At 32.1% G+C, this 23862-nt stretch overlaps 1 protein-coding gene across 1 annotated transcript in view; it reads left to right on the plus strand.

Moving 5' to 3' along the window:
• The window catches only part of LOC113400650 (GATOR complex protein NPRL2), a 52904-nt gene extending 32495 nt beyond the window's left edge, over positions 1-20409 (plus strand). The window contains exons 5-8 of the mRNA XM_026640290.2: positions 14668-14811; positions 16380-16464; positions 16719-16888; positions 19890-20409. Coding sequence (XP_026496075.1) covers positions 14668-14811; positions 16380-16464; positions 16719-16888; positions 19890-20069 — 579 coding nt within the window. The 3' untranslated portion in view covers positions 20070-20409. The remainder of the gene's footprint in view (positions 1-14667; positions 14812-16379; positions 16465-16718; positions 16889-19889) is intronic.
• The last annotated feature ends 3453 nt before the right edge of the window (positions 20410-23862 follow it).

A 23862-nucleotide genomic window follows, 5' to 3' on the forward strand; every position in this document is an offset into this window, starting at 1 on the left:
TTTATTTTATTATTATAAATTATTTTAATAAAAAAATATACCTGTGTATTGTACCTAAAAAATGCATGTGTGGCCGTCGTAAAGAGTCGCTCAGTTTATGTTAAGTATAAATATGTTTTTATGTTTAACATGTGTGAGTGTAGTGACTGTTGATCCTTAATAAATAAATAAATAAATAAAACGGTCTAATGGAATTTGACCTTTCAGGCGTTACCCAGTGTCCTGCTCTTTTCCCCTTGCCAATGTATGTATAAAAGCGTTTCAACAAAGACAAAATTCGCTTTGGCATTTTTAATATTAGGTTAGGATAGCGCCCAAAGAATTTTTCACGGCAAAATGGAACGATAGTTTTAAAAACTATGAACCCGTTATCACGATAACTTTCCAATGATAAAAAACAGTATTAGCTCGCAAAGTGTTTACGTTTTTAAATATTATGGTATTGTGAAACGGACGAGTTATCTAAATCGGGCTCGTAGAACTACGTCGGATCAACCTATAAATATCTTTGATGAGAACAACAGTCACTCTGATGCTAGTAGACGTTAAAAAATATAATAGTTGCTGCGGCAGAAGAAATTATTAAAAAAATACGTTACTATACATTTTCAACCTGCTATTTGGGTATAGTGACGGGAGAAATTTTCAAAATTGGTTTTCGTGATTTGTTTGTTTGAGGTACTTATAATCATTACAATTTCAATCGCAAAATAATCAAATGTTTATATTTTATACTCAATGAACACTTTGGATTGTTTGAAAAATAAACTTTGCTAAATTTTGCATTAACTGTAAGTATATACTGATTATAAATACTAGTGTATACTTTTTAACATATTATGCAGGTGATCTTGTATATGTAAATTCTATTAATCATTGTTTAACATAAGCGTTGACATTGTTAAATCCCAAAAAGCACATAAGGCTGCGGACTTGGAAATGTAATTTTTGTCACAGTTTTGAATCGGAATATATTTGGGATCGTATATAACCCATAGAAGTTAGTCGTAATAGTCTTCAGTTACGATTAAGCTGAGGTTTATTTTTGTTTGGAAAAGTCACTGTTGTACCGAAATAGAATCGGGAACGTATTGCATGCTAGTGGAATTTCCATTGTCCAAAAGGGAGCTCCCTAAGACATCAATACTGAATAACACCAAAATATAATCTAGAAGTTTTAATTATAGCTTAAATCTGCAGTTAATCTTAACAACTGTCACGCTATTAGTGTGACAGTTTCAAAGTGTCCAAAATATGCTTCAAATGTTGCCGTTTTGATTTCAGTAGGATAAACACCACATATGTTGTTGTTGTTGTTGTTGTTTTTTTTCTTAACAATCTTTATATGAGCTAATGTTTATATCATAAAACTATCGTCAACAATACAATGCCGTCGAGGTTGATTATATATTAACGCGTTGCCATTATAAGGAATGGCTTAATATTAACTAATTGTCAATGTTACTAGTTAGTCAAATTTGTCATTTAATAAAAAAAATTACAGATTTTGTTTTAACAAAAAAATAAAATTAGTCAAATTAAGAAACATCTTTGTAAAAACTTTTGTTAATTTTTTAAAACAATAATTTGTTACACAAATAATTATTTTATTGCTTTAATAAAATTTGGACTTGGAATTGAGTGTTTTGCTTAAAAAATATATACAGCGTGTTAATTATGCAAAAGGATATGAATGTTTTTCACCTGAATTATTTCTGAAACGTATGTACTTTGTAAATTTGTCTTCTGTTTACGTTCTTTGTCAAACGTTTGGGAACCGACAGGTTACCATCAACTGTATCTTGCTTCTCTCTTGATGCTGTTATAGAACAGTCAGGCTCGAATCGGCAACTTTTACTATGCGAGGCGATCAAATCCTTGACCTATCGAGTACTTTTTATTTGCTATTTCTTTTGTCACCGCAAATGAATAATAAGGAAAAGATTAAATTGCTCCATAAAATACGATTATTGCGATTTAAGAATTTTAAAGTTTCTTTGTTGATTATATTCGTTTTTACATTTAAATAAGTATTGTTTCCTTTTACACGGTGGCTAATTTATAAAAAATAAATAATTATAAAAAAGTTCATATTGTATACTCGCTGCTTAATAAAATGTCAAATCTTCGGGAAATTACCGACTTTAATTTTATTATAAACGTTGTTTAGCAGGTGTTCACATTAACACTGGGTTATCTCTTTCTGTTTATTGATTTGACATTCGCATGAAGAAGACAGTTTATCGTTTAACTACTCAGCCTTTAAATATAATTTGTAATTAAATTCTAAAAGAATTTATATCCATATGAGAAGTCCGTAAGTTTTAATGCTAGATTACAATTATCAGTTAATCAGGCGATGGAAATAAAGTACCTACATTTGGGTTTTTTTTGGTTTACTGAATAAAATGTACTCGTATGTTTGTCCTTTGTGCGTTCCTAAAGCATTGACCCGAATGTGATGAATATGCTATGGACACCCTTATATATACGTATATAGTAGATAGTAGAGGGTAGATATATATATATATGTATATATATATCTACCCGCTAGTTTACTATAAATTCTAATGCATGTTCTCCCGATAATCTGAATCGGAGTGACGGTTAAAAACTGTGGCTGTATGATGTATATTGCCATACTTAACATAGAAGCACATTTACAATTGAACATAAACAAGCATACGTGAAGGTGTTATTAATATAATTTTAACATAGTTGAATAAATTGTATCCTGCTTACCTTCGTGAGTAACACTTGCTCTGTCTCGTTATAGGACTCAATGGTTATTATAAGCTCCCTAGACCGTAGGTTCCGACCGCGAGTTAGGCAAATAAGTAAGATTTTTCTGTCAAACAAAATCATTCAATTGTGAACGGTCGCGTGTCTTACGAAGAACGTAAAGCTCTATTACAACGCCTGAACTATTGCCGGTCGATTCGGTTTTGCCGTCCCATCGGATTGTAAAAGCAAGAGAATTATGGAAATATCTGCCAAATGTACACTTGTCTACTGAAATCCTGTGCTCCTGCGCAGTTGTCTAGTTACCATAAAGGGTATTCTCAAGAATGGCCGCTATAGACGAAGTCCTCGAAAGGTCATCATCATCGGTTACGTCAGTTGAATAAATTGTACTCTTTGTACGTTTACCTTATCTAAAAACAGTTGCTATTCTGGGCTATCTCTACTTGTATACACATTGAAATACAATTAATTTTTTTTTCTCAATTTGTTTTGTCAGGGTGTGATTTCTAATTAACCGTAACTCCGTCTATTGAATTACACTACTAAATTTTTTTAGTACTTTCTTATATTTGAATTTTCTGTGATATATTTTTTTGGTGTACAATAAAGTATGTATATAATAACTATGTTATTTTCGAGTGTAACTTTATTATGATACATTGATATTTGGAATTCGAGTGTAACGTACGTTACCGTCACGCGTATCAAGTAAGTTGCTCGCGCTTTATTTTTATTTTTTTGTTTAACGTGATAATGTGTTAAATAAATGTTGTTATTATATTAGCCGCAAAGGTCAAGTCAGGTTTCACAGCATGATTACATTGTCGGTTACGTAAATGTGCAATTATATACAGACCGATAACCTCTTCAGTTGTTTACGTAATTTTATTTTATATATATATATTAACCAGAAGCAACTTTATATTTTTGGTATAGTTAATAAAACGTATTGATCAGATATATATAAAAATTATCGGTTAGGTGTAATTCTATCGTAATTCTGACGGCTGAGCAAAGATCTGCTATGATCTATGAGGAGATGAAAAGAGGTTTACGCTTTCCCATGCCTTGGGGAGTTATAAATGATATATTTGATTTATGTTTTTTTTTATGTAAAGCTAGGCGGACCACCTGCTATTAAATGGTCACCACCTCCCATTAGAGTTGACAATTATAAATATTAACCATTCCTTATATCACCAATGCGCGACCAAAACTAAAAAGTTTAATTTCTTGTGCCTGTAGTATATCGTATATATTATAACTTTATACTTTATATTTGTATATATTATTGTCGTATATAAAATATACGTAAATATTATAGTAGTGATTATATAGTATTAGTAGTTATATATGGGTAGTAAATAACTACCCATATATAATTAGACTACGAATCGCACAAATACTAGTCTAGTCGCATGTAGGCTTAGGTACATCTTCGTATTATTTTTTACTGTTAGTTTATTATTCCTTCGTCGTCCATAATTCACGCGACACGTATTGTCATCGATGTGGAGCTATTATCAATTATAACAAAGACAGATGATAGACTACATCAGTAATAACAAGTTGATTTGATGAGAATAAATACAATTCATGTAGATCACGAGTAGGTCGAGTGATATCGTATAGAACTGAATTAAATGCGCTATGTTTGAACCAGTTTCATTTAGAAATTCATATAATATTATGATATGATTATGAATGCTACTTAATATACAAAATATTCAGTTAATAAAATATATATTTAATAATTTTATTTTACAACTAGTGACGATAGTTTTATACAGCGCCCGACGTCGATAACGTCTCAAGCCGGGGGGGCTTCCTATCTATTCCGACCCAATATTGACCAAACCGCAACTGAATCGTTGGCTAGGATAGGTACGGTTACGTTTCGATTCGATTGCGATTACCTGTCGATTTGTTAGTAAAATTATAGAACTGCTTCACTTTTAGGTCGTGCGTATTCTGAGCCCTTAGGTGGACTCCCATACTCCGTCTATCGAGGTATGTTGATTAGATGTTTATCTAATTTATTCGATTTCGTAGGAAATTAAATCTTATTGATATTGTAAATACGAAAGTTTGTATGGGTGGATGTTTATTACTAAATCACGCCAAAACGGTTGAACGGATCTGAATGTAATTTGACACAGAGATAGATTATAGCCTGGAATAGCACTTATGTTACTTTTGATCCCGGAAAAATGTGCTCAACACCTGCAATCCTCACCAGGAATTATTTGCTAAGCGCGACGTTTACTGGTTTGTAATTTTATTTACACTAAAGTTCATTGCATTTGTTAACAATAAATGCATAATTAAATATTAAGTCAAGCGTGAAATGGGCTATATATTCCTCGTTTGCAAATGAACGTCTCGACGTGCGTATTGCATCCAAACAGCGATAAATGCTAAGTGCGACCTGCACGTGTTAAGTTCACGTTAAAAAAATTCACTGTATGATTTAATTTTATAATAATTACTATGTCAAATGTTTAACTACTTTATTGTTCGAAGGTTAAAAGTTATCGTATGTTTGTAACATTGGTTTTGTTGAAGAGGCATTTGCCCAATAGTGAAACTATTGATTGAAATACTTTTGAAATTGATACCATTTTTTTTTAAGATGAAAATAATACTATCAATATATAAAATCGAATTCTGGAAAACTTATAATTAAGAGAAAAGGTTCAAATAAGTATTTCAAAAATAGAGTCGATTAAACAACTACTTCCGAATACATAGTAATTTAAAAGTAAATCGTAATATGTCCTGTGTAGTATGAATGTTAGTGGAGTTTTATGTGCATGTGTGTATTTAATACGATCTCGTATCGCTCTACACACCGCCACGTGTGTTGACATGCACTACGAATACATTAGCGTTCAAGGCGGGACTTGTATTAATAAATTGTTTATAATGTCTATGATCTATTTATAAATTGATAACAAGCAACCTAGTCCGACTTCTCTTTGAATTTTAAAACATTTTACACTATTATGATATATTAAAACCCAAAACAAATATCGATAACAGTTATTACAATGGAAAGGGCTGAAATTATTCCGCCATATTGTAAATCTGATGACGTCATATGCCACTAATAAACTCTTATTTATATTGGTTCAAGCGTTTATACGTGATAATTTACAATGTACTGCATGTTTCGTTATGTTCAAACCTTCGAGGGCTGAGATTAATTCATTGCAATATTGATACATTAATTTAAATATATTACTTCTGTTTTGCCTTCATTACACACTTGATTCTATGAATATAATTTGGTGCTATTGGACCGAAACGTTTTGAATAACTATAAGCGGTACGAATTTATTTTTTTATCCATACTGATGGACCACCTGAAAATAAGTGGTCACCACTGTCCAATGATATTGATACTATAGTATTTCCCTTATTCCTGCAGTTACTGGCTCACACAACCTTCGAACCGGAACACAAAAATAATGAGTATTGTTGTTTAAAAATTTAAATTGAACAAAAACTTGGAGTAAATAAAATATATTTTAATTCGATTATTTTCATTGCTTTTCGTATATCTGTGGACGAAAGGTACGCTTCAATAAAATCTACATAGTAATGTTCTAATTCAAAATATACTTGAAATCAAGTTTTTAACTTTAACATATAAAATATTCAACACAAACATTTCCTTTTTATTTAAAATAAAAAGATTACCGTTTTATTACACTAGCTGAGTTTTTTATGTACACATTGTAATTTTTATTGTGGCTTAATTACGGGGTTTTTTATCTGTGTGTTACTATTTTTAGCTAATTTTCAAGGCCTTATTTGACTCTCGACGGGAACAACAGTATTGTATTCATATATTTTTTTATATTAATCAGGATTTAGAGAAACATATTAACTGACATCTTGTATATATTTGTGAGATTATTTGTTAAAATTTTATAGATTAACGGTATGAGATACACGTACTTTTTAAAAAATACGATTTATTTTCCCGTTTATGAGACATCTACGGAATGTCACCTTTGTGTTAGTAATTATCACGGTACTCAAAATCAAAATATACTTCATTCAAGTAGGCATTTTATAAACTATATAAAGTGAAGCTACCACCGCTTCGGAACGTAGATTCAACCCAGGAGAACCGGCAAGAAACACAGTAGTTACTCTTTTTCAATATTTAAATATATAAAGTCATGTTAGTTAAATACAATTGTATATGTATATAATACATCCTGCCTGCAAGTCAACAAATATTAGCCCCACGCTTTTTTATCATCTATGTATATAATCTTGTATTGAATAATATGTTACATTACCGTGTTAATTAAGAAAATCGAAATCATTCACGGGGATATGGAAACAATGATAGCAATTCTTGCCACCACTCCACGCAAACATGCACATATGATATGATAAAAATACCTAATTTTTAAATGCAATGATATGGCGCAGTGTTCAGGGCTCGTGAATTTTAACCTTAGATTACAGTAAATTCAGTGTTCATTGTATCACGTGCTCATTTGTGTTTAAAATTCATCTCATGCATTTGTCGGATTAATGTTTGTAAGTAGTTAGATCAGCCTTGTGGAATATGCTTCAAGAGCAGAGGATGTCTTAGCCCAGGCTCATTAACAGACTGATACTTTGTTTTTTTTTTAAATGTAAGTCGACAATATCTAATGATGTTTATGTATGTATATTCTGTTAATAAATGAGTCACAATTATAATTACGTACTTTTAGATATGGTGTTAACATAATGTCAACATAATGGTGCTCCGGTTACACATTTAGAATGATTGAACTTTTGTTATTATTTGTAACTTATAATTTAACATGTTCTGTTTGCTTAATAAATTATGACGATGTCCTCTTGACCGTCCGACAATTGTGTATGAAATAAAATAGTGCCCACGTGTGCGCACGCACGGGTAAACAGTCTATTCCCTCACTCTCGGTCGAATTTATGTGCTCTCCAATGCACGGGACTGTAATCGATACCAATTTCTAGATATCCTTTTTTTTATCTCAAAACATATATGACGTGTTACGAAAGAACGGGGTCGTCTAAAATGAGTGTCAGTAGAACTACTGGGAACTGAGTTGACCCAAAGTTAGTTTATATACTGGAATATATAATTATTTCGAACCGAAATTAGTACACATATTTATTTTAAGCTATTCAAGCCTCAATAATCCTTTAACGGATTGTATTTATTGGCCCTACATTTACCGACTGATATAAAATCACTTATACATAACATAATTAATGTTTGTGTTTTAATCAAGGTCAAAGCCTATAGAGATATAGAGATGGCCTTCTGATGGCGACCTTCTCTTCCTCATTCGGCACAATATACCCGCTGGCGCCATTTCCGTAATAAATAATAATTCAATAATGTCGGTTCCCGCAAGTGACAGAGTTACGTAGCCGCTTGTTTTGACTAACACTTATATAACTTTTGTAAAAAAATACACTATAAAAAAAGTTGTTGGGTTGGAGATGTTTAAATTAAAGCCGTGGGTCCTGCGTCTTAAATGTTTCCGATCGTGTCCAATTTCACTTCCCATCAGATTGGGAGTGTCTTTTTAGACAACACGGTGCACACGAGATACGATAGCTCAAAAAATAAATAAATTTTATTAAGGTACTTAATCCATGCAATGAATTGGCTAGCAAGTAAACAATCTTGGAAAGTATAAAAATTATGTTTATAAATACGTCGTAATTTAATACATATAATAATTGCAAAAAACAGCAGTAGGTAACCCAAATAACGATGGCTCTTAACGCCGTGTTTACGGAGGCGTACCGAATATATCTCTAATGAATTCAACTCGACATTAAACTAGGCAGTTACAAATCATTTAACGCGGCACAAATATGCCGTAATTGGCTTTTTGGCTAACGTTATAACAGTTGATAACGTTGCTTATGGTTGAATTTCCTAATGGCTCGTTTGGTAAACTGACACAGGCAAAGTTACTCCACGATCCTTCCGTTGATTAACGGAATGGTAATTCTTATGCAAATTACTTCGAATGGCACGTGTATTCAAATATGAGGCGATTGGATGTTTCGTCTATATACACTTGATGTCCGTCGATGTGTTAACATGAAATGATGAACAGATACCTAGATTTTTTTTTGGCGGTTTTTGCGCATATCTACGCAATATTTTACTAAAGTTTAATCCTATAGTATATGTAACTAGTTACCCGCCTTGCACGCGTTCAATAAGGCTCTACATGAAACGTAAAAACACAAAAAAATACAATAAAACAAAAATAATGTTTCTTCTGACCAGAGCCTTCTGTATTGTATGTAATCAGATTAATACTTTTGGAACGCATAGAAGACAACCTTTTTTTTTTTATTTTGATAAATAAATAATCGATCGTTTTCACGAGTCCAAACCACAGCTTTCCGGGTGTGTGGTCTACGGGTCAAACGATCAAATAAGAACAGAATGGGCAGTTTTAATATAAAAGAAATTGTGATATTAATTTTTTTCGTTTTGTTCGAAAACTGCATGGAAATCAATTTTCTATAGCTTATTATTTTAGTATATTTACTGTATAAAATACTAGTAATTCATACAATCCATACTATGTAGCGGGTATAATGTTTATTTACATAAGTGAAACGCGTGTATTGTTAGCTTTCCACGTGTAAGAAACATGACTAGATGTATCCAACTATGTTTATATAGTAAATACTAGAGCTAATCTTACAACACGACGATTTGATGCGGTTACTATTGTATATATGCAAATAACAGTGATATTCGAATTAAAATTGTAATTCAATATTGTAATTCACCGAATTTGTAGATTAGTGAGATGCCATCGGCTCCCCCGTATTGGGCTTGGTCGGTGTAACTAGTGATTTCATCTCATAGTGACAGGATCTATAGGCTTGACGATCTATTTGACGACCTCCGTGGTCGAGCAGTGTGTACTCCAGTTTTCATCGGTACGCCACCCCGAGATCGTCGATGTAGAAAAAGTTCATTAGTGTTCTATTTTGTCTTGGGTCTGGGTGTTTGTGGTACCTTCGTAACTTCTGATTTTTCATAACACAAGTGCTTTAGCTACTTACATTGGGATCAGAGTAATGTATATAATATTGTCCAATATTTATTTATTTATTTATAGGCTAAGTAAAGAACACAGCCTTACGCTATACGCGAGTGTTACGCGTCCACTGCTTTAGACGGGTCCTGCTTTAGAGTAATCTGTGGAGGATGGCTGCTCAAGTTCCCTTGCCAGCTAGCTAAAAGTGTTCGAACAAGATATCTTGCTTCACCATTGAGGAGGCTCTCTGACGAGGTCATATTTTCTTACTTTTGTTCAGTAAATAATATTTTATATTACAGAAAGAACTTCGTTAAATATTTTATGTTTCATTGAATATTACAAACATTACATCATACATGTTAAATATTGAACGTTTTTTGTTTATAGTGCTAGAACTATACACGTGTAAAATATTGTAGAAGTCAAATTCAAAAAGTATGCGTATGTCCATAACTTTATGTAAACATATTTTCGGTAGTGACAACTTAATTGTACTAATGAAGTGATAAGCATCGCGTAAGTATCGTTAGCGATAATATTCAAAATATACAGACTACATAATATATATTCTTTGGGATACAATCTAAAATAAATATTTACACCGGAAAATTAAACAAACCATTAATTATAACTCCTAAGTGGGCACTTATTAGATAAGTATTGATAACTTTCATGAACTTGTAATAAATATACAATGAACGTAATAAATTTAACAACCGATAAAATACAATTATTGATTCCGATTTTAGTTATTACTGTAGGTATATAGGTGTAAATATTAATTTTGGTTCTAAGTAATGCTGCGGCCACATTCTCGCGATACGACGAAGATTTGCATTGCGATGTCTGGAGTCTAGACAAACAATTCTTCATATAATCGCAAGTCAGTCCCGCGAACTAAATTCATTTCGTGCGGCTGTCTGTAAATTGCTGAACTATATAATTTATCGCGCGAAAAATCCTGCGTTTGGCTACGCTTTGAGCAGTATGTGTGTACACGCCTTTAATTTTTTTGACAAGTCTAGTTCGTTTGGATTTTCGCGATGTTTTTAATCTGCAATGATTTTTAACAACATGGCCAGTATGTACAGTCGTCATAGACCACCTTACAGATTATATAGCAGTAATATATGTATTTACAACAACAAAAAGAACATATCAGCGAATTTATAAAAACCACATCTAGTGTATCAAGGAAATATCGCTGATCTCACGACATTTACTAATATGCAAATGAATCAATTATTTATCGGCAAAATGAAACAAGAATTCTAATGTACCAAGCGATCTTATGCAATTCGTTTCAATATAATTTGTAGGTATATGTCGTTATCGTATCGTATCTTACATAACTGACAAAATTTTTTATTTTTTTAATAAAAATGTTATCAGTCGAAATTAGATTAATGGCTTCCTATGCTGTTGTCACCAATAGATGCTAAGATAGTAAGACCATTGCATATTAAAAAAAATGGCGTGACTTATATACAATAGGAAAACTATAACGTGATATAAAAACAAAGAAAATTAAACGCTAAACGTCCATACTTATATATACAGGGTTATTGGTAATTCGATGTATTCCCATTAGGTGATAGGGGTGACTGTTTGCGATAATTTTAACCCCCATGTGCATAATGCAAAAGTGAACCATTTTTGAGTTATCACGTTTTTTAGATTTTTTCAAAATAAGTCAAAAATGCAACTTCAAAAATTTATTTAAAAAAAAGGATCAATTAAAATCTATTTTTTTCTTCTGATTTATAAAAACGAATAAACACTGGTTATTTGTCAATATTAAAACAATAATAATCGGTCCAAATTTATAAATGCGAGACGAAAAAAGATATTATTTCAATATTTTTTTTTATTTTTTTTCCACAAAAATGCCTTAAAAACAAAAAAAAATCGTTATGAAACTTGTCCTGCAGATTATTTTAAAAACATAACCGTTTTATCAGCTCTCCAAAAATGTATAACAAAATAAAATCTTATTTCAAAAAAAACGAAATAAAATGACCACAAAAGAAAAGACGCCGGCAGAAATTTGTATTCGAACATGAACGAATTCGGACTAAAGTTCGCTCTTTAAAATTCACACAAAATTAATTAAAAACAATACCCAATGTCAATAAAACTAAAATACAAATTTAAAATAAAATTTTGAATTCAACTACCGAATTAGTCAAATTATTCCGCATCATATTTGGTGCACTTTTTTATTCTTATTTTGGGGTCTTGCGCGGATGATACAGGCGAGACGGCGTAAACATATAAAAAAACCACTCTCAGCTATGTTTTGGCTCCTGGATGGCGTTGGGAAAAGTTGCGCATTGTCCCGTTCCCTTTCCCGAATTCATGATTGTATTCTAACGTCGTAAGTCTCTCTTAATTTTCACCAATAGACGGAGTTATTTATGAAGAAACTATAGGGTTGAAGTTAATTGAAGTTTTATTAAATGAAGATGACTGCTGAACGTATCTGAAAAAAATTTGGAGTATGTGTTACGGTATTCTTATTGTCGCTTGTCCGAAGTACTCCCGGCTTGCTAGTATTATATATTTAATCTTTTGGCTTGTCGATAGTAATTTAATAACAACGTTTAATCTCTTCAAAAGTATACACAGACACCGTCTCAACAGAGATTTATTATATATAACTTATGTACATACATTGACCTCATTATCGTACTTATTTATGACTGCCTTGCCGTGGCTGTTTGTGAACGTTATTTACGATTTAGGAAATATTTAGAGGCCCAAACTACTTTATATATTATTTTCTAATTTATAATAAATAAATATTTATTTAGAAAAAAACAGTTGCGTAAACTTTTTTGATTATTTTATTTTAAATGTCTCGTACTTTTTTAAGATACATAGAGTTTTGTATGCTTGTGTAGTATGTTACAATTTTTTTTAAAGTTTGTTTAATTTTTATTTTTCTCGTAACACGGAATGCGTAATGTTAGAGCGTATACGTGTGCCCCAACATAGATTCAGATTCAATCCCCTTACTCATATATGTAGTCTAAAGAAATATATCAGACGCAGTACCTATTTACATGCAATTGTACTAGCTTAAACTGGGTTCGAACCGAGTTCATGATCCGACGTGTATACTGCGAATAGCTTGTGGCATACAATACTAATAAAACGATCGTCCAAAAGGTTTAAATGTCACGCGTGGGTGAGACAATGAATTATAAATAGATAAGATGCTGATCGGCGATCCTATTATTTTCCGATATTATTGCTGAAACGTCACAGACGATTTATGAAATAAACACGATCACACTAGCGTTACCGCGGTTTAATTCCGTACAAAAATTGAAATTTTTGCCAGAATTTATGTTCTGCAAATATAACATTCCTCAATAAACGGTCCACCTTATGTTAAGTGTAGCGTTTGTTCGCCTGGCTGACCAAGTACACTTGATTTTGGATGAAAATAAACGAAATTCACTGGAGAACGCGATCGTGAAATATCAGAATGTGATATGCGATATTTACTATATTACACAATTTGAATATTTAAATGACAGTAAGTATGTTTTCTATGAATTAAACTTCACGAGTGAGATACGAAATGATTTCTTTCAGAGTAGTGTATTCGATTCGTTAGTTTTCGGTTGGCATGATACTAGAATTGATAACACTCTCACATATACGAATAAATGGCTGGGAGGGCTGATTAATTATCTCTATTTGTCACTGTAATTAGCTTTAAAACGAATAAGGAAATAGTATGTATATACTATTTTTACTAAAAATATAATACAGAAACAGCGACAAAGTTTCAACAAATATTAGTCCAACCTTTTCCGTACATTGATAGAACAAACGTTTGCAGAGGTTTTGGGTATCCTGTTCGCTCAAACAAAGCGTTCCGTATACATCTGTTTGACATTAATATACTTTGAGACTGTTTGTCAAATTACTATGAAAGTTTAATATATGTATATTTTCACGAAGAAGGTTATATTAGAACTTTACTTCTCGGACCGTGATATGATGATATGTGAATTTCAGCAGGCATAAAATTATTATTGTTATTTATGCACTGACAGTTCATTTTGGAGATGCAATAATAATAAAAAAAAAAAAAAATCTACATAGTAAATACAGAGTTAGGTCGTCTGCTGAGTTTAGCAAGTCTTTTATCAACAAAAGTATTTTTTTGTGTAAGTTGTATATTACGTTCTAATATCACGATTTGATGCAAACGTCACTGGCATTGACGTACACACCAATACTAACATCAACGATGCCATTGCCAAACTAACACACGTAATTAAGTATTACATTAACGCGAGTTGAAATATTTCGACTACGACATGTACTCGATCGAAACCAAAATATACTTGTAAGCTAATTTTTTGTGTAAAATTATTATTACGAGGTTCTAACGTGAAGGTAAAAAAAATAGCAAGGTACACATTTTCGAGTTCTATACAAATATTTTATACAATATTTTCGTATCTGTTATAATTTTGGTTTTGCTTAGAAAGCACACGGGATGTTTTTTTTGCCCTACAACTTTGTCATATGACGCTTCACCGTCAAATTATGCAACATATACCCTGTGTCCTTGGTGGTAGTTCTTTATGCGAGCCCGTCCGAATATCTTCCACCTACTGATCAGACTCATCTACCGCAAAACAGCAATAGGCATCTTAGCTCCTTAGGTTGGTGGCGCTTTGACTATATAAGGAATGGTTAATATTTATTACAGCGCCATTGAGTATAGGTGGTGGTGACCACTTATCAACAGGCCATTTTCCTACATTTACTTTAAAGTCTTGAAATTATTAATAAAACAGAAATTAACTAATCTTCATTTCAGATCTTGCCGTATATTGACGGCTTCAACCACGTGGCGAAGATCGCTTCGCTGACCGACGTGGAGATCAGCCTCGTGCGAGCCTGCGTCCAAAACCTGGTTTACTACGGCGTCGTCACGTTAGTGCCTATCTTTCAATATTGTGCTGTAAGTTATGGGATTATTATCGAATCTAGTAGAGTATTCTCACTTATATTGTCTTATTAAGAAAAATAATGTACCATAGCAATTAAGACGCTCATAAAATACGTCTTTAATGTGAAAAAGGCAGTAAGCCGTATGGACTTCCTGAGGTGGTCGCCATCACTTAAACATGATCATCATGATCCGCCAAGTATCAACGATGTTATGACATGTGTTCTACTTGTCTAATAACACTGGTTTCAGCAATAAGCATCTTCCAATTGGAATATAGGGATTAGCAGTAATTATTTTCGGTAATAAAGTAACAGATGACTAGTTGGTACATAAGGCGGTCAAAATAATAATGGTAAAGCCCTACTATGAGCAATTATCTTCTATATTCTATAAAGATTTAGACGTGAATCGCTTGGCACCAGTAGTTTAAAACAAATCAATCAGATCAATATCTTAAAGCAAATCAGTACGTCGGTTTCGTACCACGCCAGCTGTGCGATTCTAAAAGAATTCACTTCGTATCTCACTCGTGAAATTTTGACAGCCGACTGTGGTGATAAGCCATTTTGATACGTGTATCTTATATTTCTTTTAATTATTATGGTCAACGTGGTGTTTAATTATAATAGCCAGTCCCGGCTTCACGTGGGTCTAATTAGAGTCTTTATAAAACTTAGATTGAAGAACACATAAAAAGAAAATTCAATAAAAAGGTTAAAGGCTTTTCCAAACTATAATACGCATGTTTACAAATGTAATCTTTCCTCTTGAATCACTCTGCTTATTGATAAAATCCGTTGCATAGTTTCAAAGATCGAAGTATACAGACGACTGGAAGCGACTTATATGTAGAGATGTATATCACATTTTAATTCTCGCTCGTGTTCTGCGGTGATTTTCGAGTTTCTTCTCACAGAATACCTCTACAGCTAGCATATATATTTAATCGAAGATCTCACTTTCCCTTAAATTATCAGTTTTTTTTTTATGGATAATAGAAAGCGAAAATGCTTCTCACGCTTTCTTAACACCTAACCCATAGTGGGTTACTATACAAATCAATAAACTCGAGTATAATGGCGACACTACACTTGGTGTAATGTGGTCGGGTATTTTTTTATGACGAAATTCAGACCATGATTGGATGTTGTACTTATAATACTTGCGAATACACCAAATATTTAGTTAAACAAAGCAATATTTCTAGTAATATTAAATAGTGAAGTTCCACCTTAAAATATAAATATTGCAAGTTTTGTTTTTTATTTTATGTTAAAATGGAATGTGGGTACGTTTGCCGTAAGATTACAAAAGACAAATGAAGTATAAATACAAAATTGCAGCTTTAATTGCATTGAATTTCTTTCGCCGGTTCTTCTCAGGTCCGAGGTGTTAAATTCCGAACCGGTAGTAGATTTTTGACAATCAATAAGCAAGTGTAAACACTTCTATATTGAATAAAGATTTTTGACTTTGACTTTGACTTTGATTGCAGTGCAGTTTTAAATTCGACAAGAAGTGATTTGATACAATAATTTCAAACTTGGAATGTAATAGTTTTTTTTATCAATTTTCAGGTATACAGTGCAACGCCTAAACTCAGACAGCTAACACGGTGCGTGGGGTTGCAACGACAATGTGTTGAATTCTGTGCACGGTCACGTAAGTTTTGAAATTTATATAAAATAAATCAAATAAAAAATACCATAAACATTTACTATAATTCAAAGACAAGTTCAACAGTGAACGGGCCTAGCGTAGTTTCGACAATAAACTAACTTAACTTTGGGCATCATCTTTGTATTCCCACTCGTCCAACTGACCATAAAGCTTTTATTCTTTTATAAAAAACCTAAAATAATAATCAACATTACTATTTTAAATTTGCATAAGTGTGTTTTTTTTCTAATTCTCAGCTCGGCAGCTGCCAAAAGTGAGTGATTTGTTCCGCATGTACGCGGGCATGTCTTACGGCAGTACAGTCCGCGACCTTTGCCGACGGATGCGTCCGCAGGAGCTCGCTATTAACGAGAGGAAACTTGTGCTCTTCGGTGTACTCGAGGGGCTTATACGTAGGGTATATAAGGTAAGTGGCCCGTTCCATAGTTCCTACCGAATACGCCCTGAGCCGAGGTGCAATCTCCAAGGAGACACAGACGGGGTGAACGGAATTCCGAACTGCAAAAGACTGATTTTTAATATCGGATTCTAGTACTCACCCTCACGTTCGGTTACGCTGCAAAGGCAGCAAGACAATCAAAAAATGATTCTATGGATAGAGCAAGTCGTGAATCTTGAGCTAAAATCACAGGATCAATAGCATATTGCTTTGATTAGACGGCGAAATTTTTTTATCTATTGGAAATATTCTGAACAAAACTTTCATACTTACTGACATTCATAAATGATTCACTCATCCTAAGTCAATGATTTTAATGTTTCAATTGTATATTTGTATAAAATTTAAGAACACCAATATTATTCTCTGAGGACTTTTCTTGATCTTAACTCTTATCAGACACCCGTTCTCAGCTCAGACGGCGGTAGAGCTAATATTGGTATACGTACTTATCTTGTCAGTGTTATCATAAATAAGAATAAAGATAGTTGTTACTAACAGGCCTGGTATTTTTGGATAGGGAATTAAGTTTAAAGGCTAGAAAAGTTCAAGATAGATATATGATTAACTATATTCAAAAAGCCGAGATGGCCCAGTGGTTAGAACGCGTGCATCTTAACCGATGATTTCGGGTTCAAACCCGGGCAGGCACCATTGAATTTTCATGTGCTTAATTTGTGTTTATAATTCATCTCGTGCTCGGCGGTGAAGGAAAACATCGTGAGGAAACCTGCATGTGTCTAATTTCAACGAAATTCTGCCACATGTGTATTCCATCAACCCGCCTTGGAGCAGCGTGGTGGAATATGCTCCATACCTTCTTCTCAAAAGGGAGAGGAGGCCTTAGCCCAGCAGTGGGAAATTTACAGGCTGTTTATGTTATGTTATGTTACTAACAGGCCTGGTATTTTTGGATAGGGAATTAAGTTTAAAGGGTAGAAAAGTTCAAGATAGACATATGATTAACTATATTCAAAAAACTATTCGTTTTGCTTACAGATAGTATTGTCTACGAGACGTTGTTGAGAAGCTAACGTTAGCTTGCTATTTACGTGTTATAATGCTATGAGTAATTAATAGGTTTAATTAATTATTTTAAATCGTAATCGTAAACTTGGTGGTAGGGCTTTGTGCAAGCCCGTCTGGTTAGGTACCACCCACTCATCAGATATTCTACCGCCAAATAACAGTACTCTGTATTGTTGTGTTACGGTTTGAAGGGTGAATGAGCCAGTCCCAAGGTTGGTGGCGGATAGGTGATGTAAGGAATGGTTAATATTTCTTACAACGCCATTGCCGATGGGCGATGGTGACCACTTACCATCAGGTGGCCCATTTGCTCATCCGTCTACCGACATATTAAAAAATAAAGTCAATTGAACAATACTACTACCTGTAATCTATTCCAACCATAACAGGAAAAAAGCCAAATAGACAACATTTGACAGCAAATCGACGCGATACCATTGGTCGAGAGCTTGATTAATCTATGGTATTCACTATGGATTTGCGAAAATGTTTTGATGAAAATGCGTTTTGAACGTCGACGAAACTGTTATCGGAATTTCGGATGTAAAATTAAAGTGGTAATTATTGCAATAGTGTTGTATTATAAATAAATATATATTAATCATAAACTCTTAATAGTGCACGATATAGCTCAGGTATTAGCGAATCGCATGAAATACGTAAATCTAAGGTTTGTTTATCTTTTTTCCTACTTCCATTGGAATAGGCTATAATGTATGATATTTTATAAGAGAAACCAAATAAATAAAATACAAATAACTTGGTAATTTTATTTATTTTCTTCATGGTATGAATTAAATAAAAAATTGGAAATATAGTTTAATAAAAAAGTACTAAAAATTATTTGTTAGCTTTGGTGCTCTTATGCAAAGTACCGTCTTGCACTATGGTAGCAACGCCACTAATACAAACGGGTTTTGATAAAAATAACTTTTTTTTTTTATTTAAATGTCAATAGCGCAATGATTTACGGGTCGGCTAGCGATCTAAAAAGTCGCAGGATTGATCCTGACCCTTGAATCGTATAGTCGTCCCCACTCCTAACATCAGCTTTAAGCTTAAATGGAGGGGTAAATAGGGCCTTACTAATCTATAAAAATTTAAGGTCACAATGGTTTATTGAGCTTTACTTCTCCTGCCATTGGAACCGACATCTATTTTATCCACAAACCTTAACCCAACAAGTCGTGATTTCTTTGCCCTGTATACGTATTTTTGACAGATCGCGTAATCAGTGTATCATATTGTAATCAAACTTCTTTATCAGTCTGTTGCAACTGATAGCCGTGTGATAAAAGATAAGCAATAGAAGTATCTACTATCTATTAGAACGCTTACAAAACCGCAGACGATATTTGCTGATATACATATTCTAAAACTGATTTTTTTGTTATAAATCGAATCTATACTAATCTTATAAATGCGAAAATAACTTTGTCTGTCTGTCTGTCTATTTGTTTGTCTCTGTTTCGCTTTCACATCCGAACCACGGAACCGAATTCGATGAAATTTTGTATGAATCACAAGCTACTTATTTACACCTGACGACCAACTCCTAAAACGCGAGCAAAGCCGCGGGTGACACCTAGCTCAATATTTTAAGTTTCATATAAAGCCAGTAGATGGTTCGGAATGTAGATTCCACTGAGAGGAACCGACAAGAAACTCAATAGTGACTCATTTCTAGTTTGACACAGTTAAGAATATCTGGAAAATTTGAATATAGAAATGAATATTTGTTCAGGAAGGAGGTATCGTCTGCAGACCGGGATTTCGGTCTAATGTTGATCGATCTTGTAAAATGACTTTTCAAAATGCGTTGCAACTGAATTGTTCTCGAACAAAATATATTTTATTTCGATTTTGTGTTGTTTTGCGGATTTTATAACTTGGATATAATAAAATATCTTTGTAACCGTAACACAATTTTTTTTTGCAGTTTCCAGTGACGCTCCACAACGACAACGCATCTTTACGCAGCGAACACAGCCAATGCATCGCACGCACCTACAATGGCTTGGTCTGCCTCGACGAACTCTGCTGCCAGGGGGGCCTGACCGCCTCACAGCTGGAGGAACAGCTGGAGAGAGACAGCGACGTCATCTTCATCGTCAAGTGACATCCACTCGAGTCGAGAACCTCCTGCGTCCCAGCTGGAGTATTCCATCTTTAATATTATATTAATTAATAATAATATTGTCATCATAAATGGACTGTCACTGTTATTATTGGATGTTTTTAGGCGTTGATATAATTTATAGTTCATAATCAAAGTACTGAATAATTATTAAATTTTCTTAACTAACTAAAATTATAAATAATGCAATACAATTATTTTATTCGTCAAATCTTTAAAAAAAAATTTTTTTTGAAATTTATTTATAATTTGAAATATTGCTTTCATAAATATGTAAACGTAGGAATCATAAGTTTTCATGGGCAATATTGCAGCTTCCATGTACTAGGTAGAGATTAGCGAGTAATCAAACGTTAGTCAAAAATTGTGTTCATCGAAAATAAATTTAATAGTAATAAATTTATAATTTTTATAAAGAAAAAAATTCAACGAAAAATACAATAAGGCAAGTAGGATAATTATAATAATCTAAAAAGTATAGTTTTTTAAACATTTATGAGTAAAAAGCATAAGAACTGTTGTCACGTTAAAGTACAATTATTGGAAAATACATCACTAGTATTAGTTAAAAATGATGATTAATGTCATTAAAGGTTTTCATCGATAGTCATAATAATTAATAAGTTAGGCAAGACAAATACAACCTTTATTCATAGCTTTATTAGTGTAAACTCTCTCGTGTGTAATGCAACAAAATATTTGTTTCAAAATTTAGTTTGAAAATAATTGTATTTTTTACATAAATTGAGTGCAAATGAGTGTTTTATACTGTCTAACGAAAGCGACCTCTTTTTACAAATAAATAAGTAACTTAGGATTGTTTCGTAATGTTGCATTATAAAGAACTGCTCAATACATATAGTCTTACATAATTTTTGTACTGTATTTACATTTGTATAGTTATTATGACGGTGCTATATTTATCCTTGTAAGTTTGTCTATAAGTAACTGTTATTGAAGGCCCGAAATCCCACCGAATTGATGTTGAAATATCAAAATGTTCAAAATTTTCGCAGATAATTAATAAAAAATGTTCTTAACAACAGTTAAAAAAAACTTGATGAAATTGATTGATTTCAAATGTAATTCGTTCATTTATTATATTTTAATGTTTATTCTATACTAAATTAATTTATACTTTTCAATTTTTGTGGCCTTTTGCTAAAAGTACATTTTTAAGGTAATTGTTTTTTTTAAATTATTTTGACATTGACCCAATAAAAAAAAAATACATGAATTTATGTTTGCTACGAACATATTACGAAAAAAAAAAAACATGTTTTATAGAACAACCACCAACAAGAGAAAAGTAAGGTAAGTAAGGTTCCTGACATTGGCCGTTTTAGCACAGGACCACAGAATAAATTGTAGAATCATTTGATATTAAATAGTACTTCCTAATAAATGTATAGTTGAATTTGAAGAACAGCGGCTATTGAGTCATTGGAATAAGCTTAACATTCTACATTTTCCTAGTCGTTTTATATAAAAATGCATCTTTAATGGCTTACTAGTCAACTTATACAGTGCCTTCCTAAAACGCATAAATATTTTATATATAGATTAAGACAGCTGAAGTTACATAAATATTGTATAATGTAAATATAACACATTGGATATTGTTTTTGTTTATAAATACTATTTAGAGATTATTTTATATACTGTTATTGACATATTTTATATTACTAATGAAAAGTTATATGACCTAAATGTTATTTTGTGTTTAAATCATATTAAAATAAAAAAAGTCTATTTTAAATTTGTTGGTTATTTTTTTATTTTGTCAACTTGACATGCATTTGTCTTATTACATACAAATCTTACTTAGTAATAAATTAAATGCGATTATTTGATTGGATGGATGTTTGTTACTCAATCACGCATGAACGACTGAATGGATCTGAATGAGATTTGGCACAGATCTAGATTATAATCTAGAATTGCATATAGTTTACTTTTAAACATGGATATTTGTAAACCTGCAACTCATTAACATTCGCACACTCGCGTTAATACTATAATCATTTTTATGTCGAACAAACTAACATGCTCCAGAAATAGAAACATGCGGTTAATTTAAAAATCGTCTTTTAAATATTCATCGCACAATATATTACTTTAGACATTAAAATAATAAAATTAAAAAAATAATCAATTTCTAGTGTAGTAGTGTCGTGTCGTTATCTCACACTAAAATCGATTATGTTATCAGACAGTTAAGTACTTTTCACAAAAGCGTTTAGTAATTAAAAAGAGAATAATAAAGGTAATATATTATGAAGCTTTTTGAAAAAATAAAAAAGCTTTAAAAACTAAGTGATCTTATACATAAGTATTCGGCGGAAAATAAATCAAATTAGGTAGATTTATTACAAATAATCAAAATTCAATACATAAAATAAATAATGCTTCTATATATAAAAATATAGGGCTAAAAAGACTAGTAAAATATATTATTGTATTAAATAAAGTAATAATTAATCATACTGATGATAATTATTTTGAAGAGTTGATTATGAGATTTTCTTATTAGTACAGGTTAGGAAAATAAAAATCGAAAACTCAAAGACAGTACTGATTTAATATATTCTTATGTAACATCATATAAGTTACAAAATACATAAACAGTATGTAGGTAACGAAACACTTGACTAGCGTTTTAGAGACAAAACCCAGTATGAAGATGTACTCTCTGATAACTGCGTGCTACAGACGCGACGCTGCTAACCTTACATTTCTAGAACCTTCTATTTTTACACTCACACAATCCTCGTCGCTAATAATTTTAATATTTATTTCAATAAATAGCAAAGCCAAATATAAACTCAGGACTTTCCCTATACTTATCTGAGGCGTCCGTAGCACATAGGAACCCATTACAAAAATAGTATAATAATAATTTTAATCTAAGAACGAAAGCTGAAAAAAAATCCAAGTTATACGAACGAAAATCGTTAGAAAATAGTAATTTTTCTTCGTATGTTGATTTGTATAAAAAACTAAATTACGTTTTGGCACGGCGTATAGAAAATAGAACGGTCTGTATTTACATAATACTTCCAAAGTTGTATTTTTATTTGTGATAAAAAATCATTATCATAGATTCCACGGAATAGTTTGCCCGTGTTGAAAATTTGATACACAAATACTAATACAATTTATTTTTTCAACGCGAGTGATTTGTCTATGTGAATACAAATTATAATTACTGTATAAAAATAATTTTATTTTTGTCAGTTCATCCTATTTTTAGAATATGTCATTGAATTTCTAGTAGTATTGAAGTATTCGTACAATTTTATCATACTTATATAAACAGGTACGGAAATGATTCCCGAAATTATCAAATAAATAAAAATGTATATAATACGCACAACTTTCACTGTCACTCGCGTTTAACAAACGTCACTGTCGATTACTATTGTAAAAATAAATACTATTTTATTCGTTACATTGATCCATTAATAATAATCAAGATAAGCAAACGAGCGACAATGTTTCATATTCAAGGGGCATGTGAGAAAAAAATATTTTAAGTGATTGTGGATCTTACATCTGATAGTTAGGGACTGTAATCGAAAATAAAGTTTTTATCTATAAAACATTGTCGCCGCGCTTGTATATCGAGTCCTTAGAAAATATTTATCGTTTTGTTTTGCGCATAATTAATTAGAGGAATCGATTTATATTATATTTATTGTTTCGGTTCACACGATCGGTTAAATATTACGCACGTATTACTATTAAATACTTTTTGTACAACATCGATCTCTTT

This window comes from Vanessa tameamea, chromosome 13 (genome assembly GCF_037043105.1).
Source record: "Vanessa tameamea isolate UH-Manoa-2023 chromosome 13, ilVanTame1 primary haplotype, whole genome shotgun sequence".
Lineage (NCBI taxonomy): Eukaryota > Metazoa > Arthropoda > Insecta > Lepidoptera > Nymphalidae > Vanessa > Vanessa tameamea.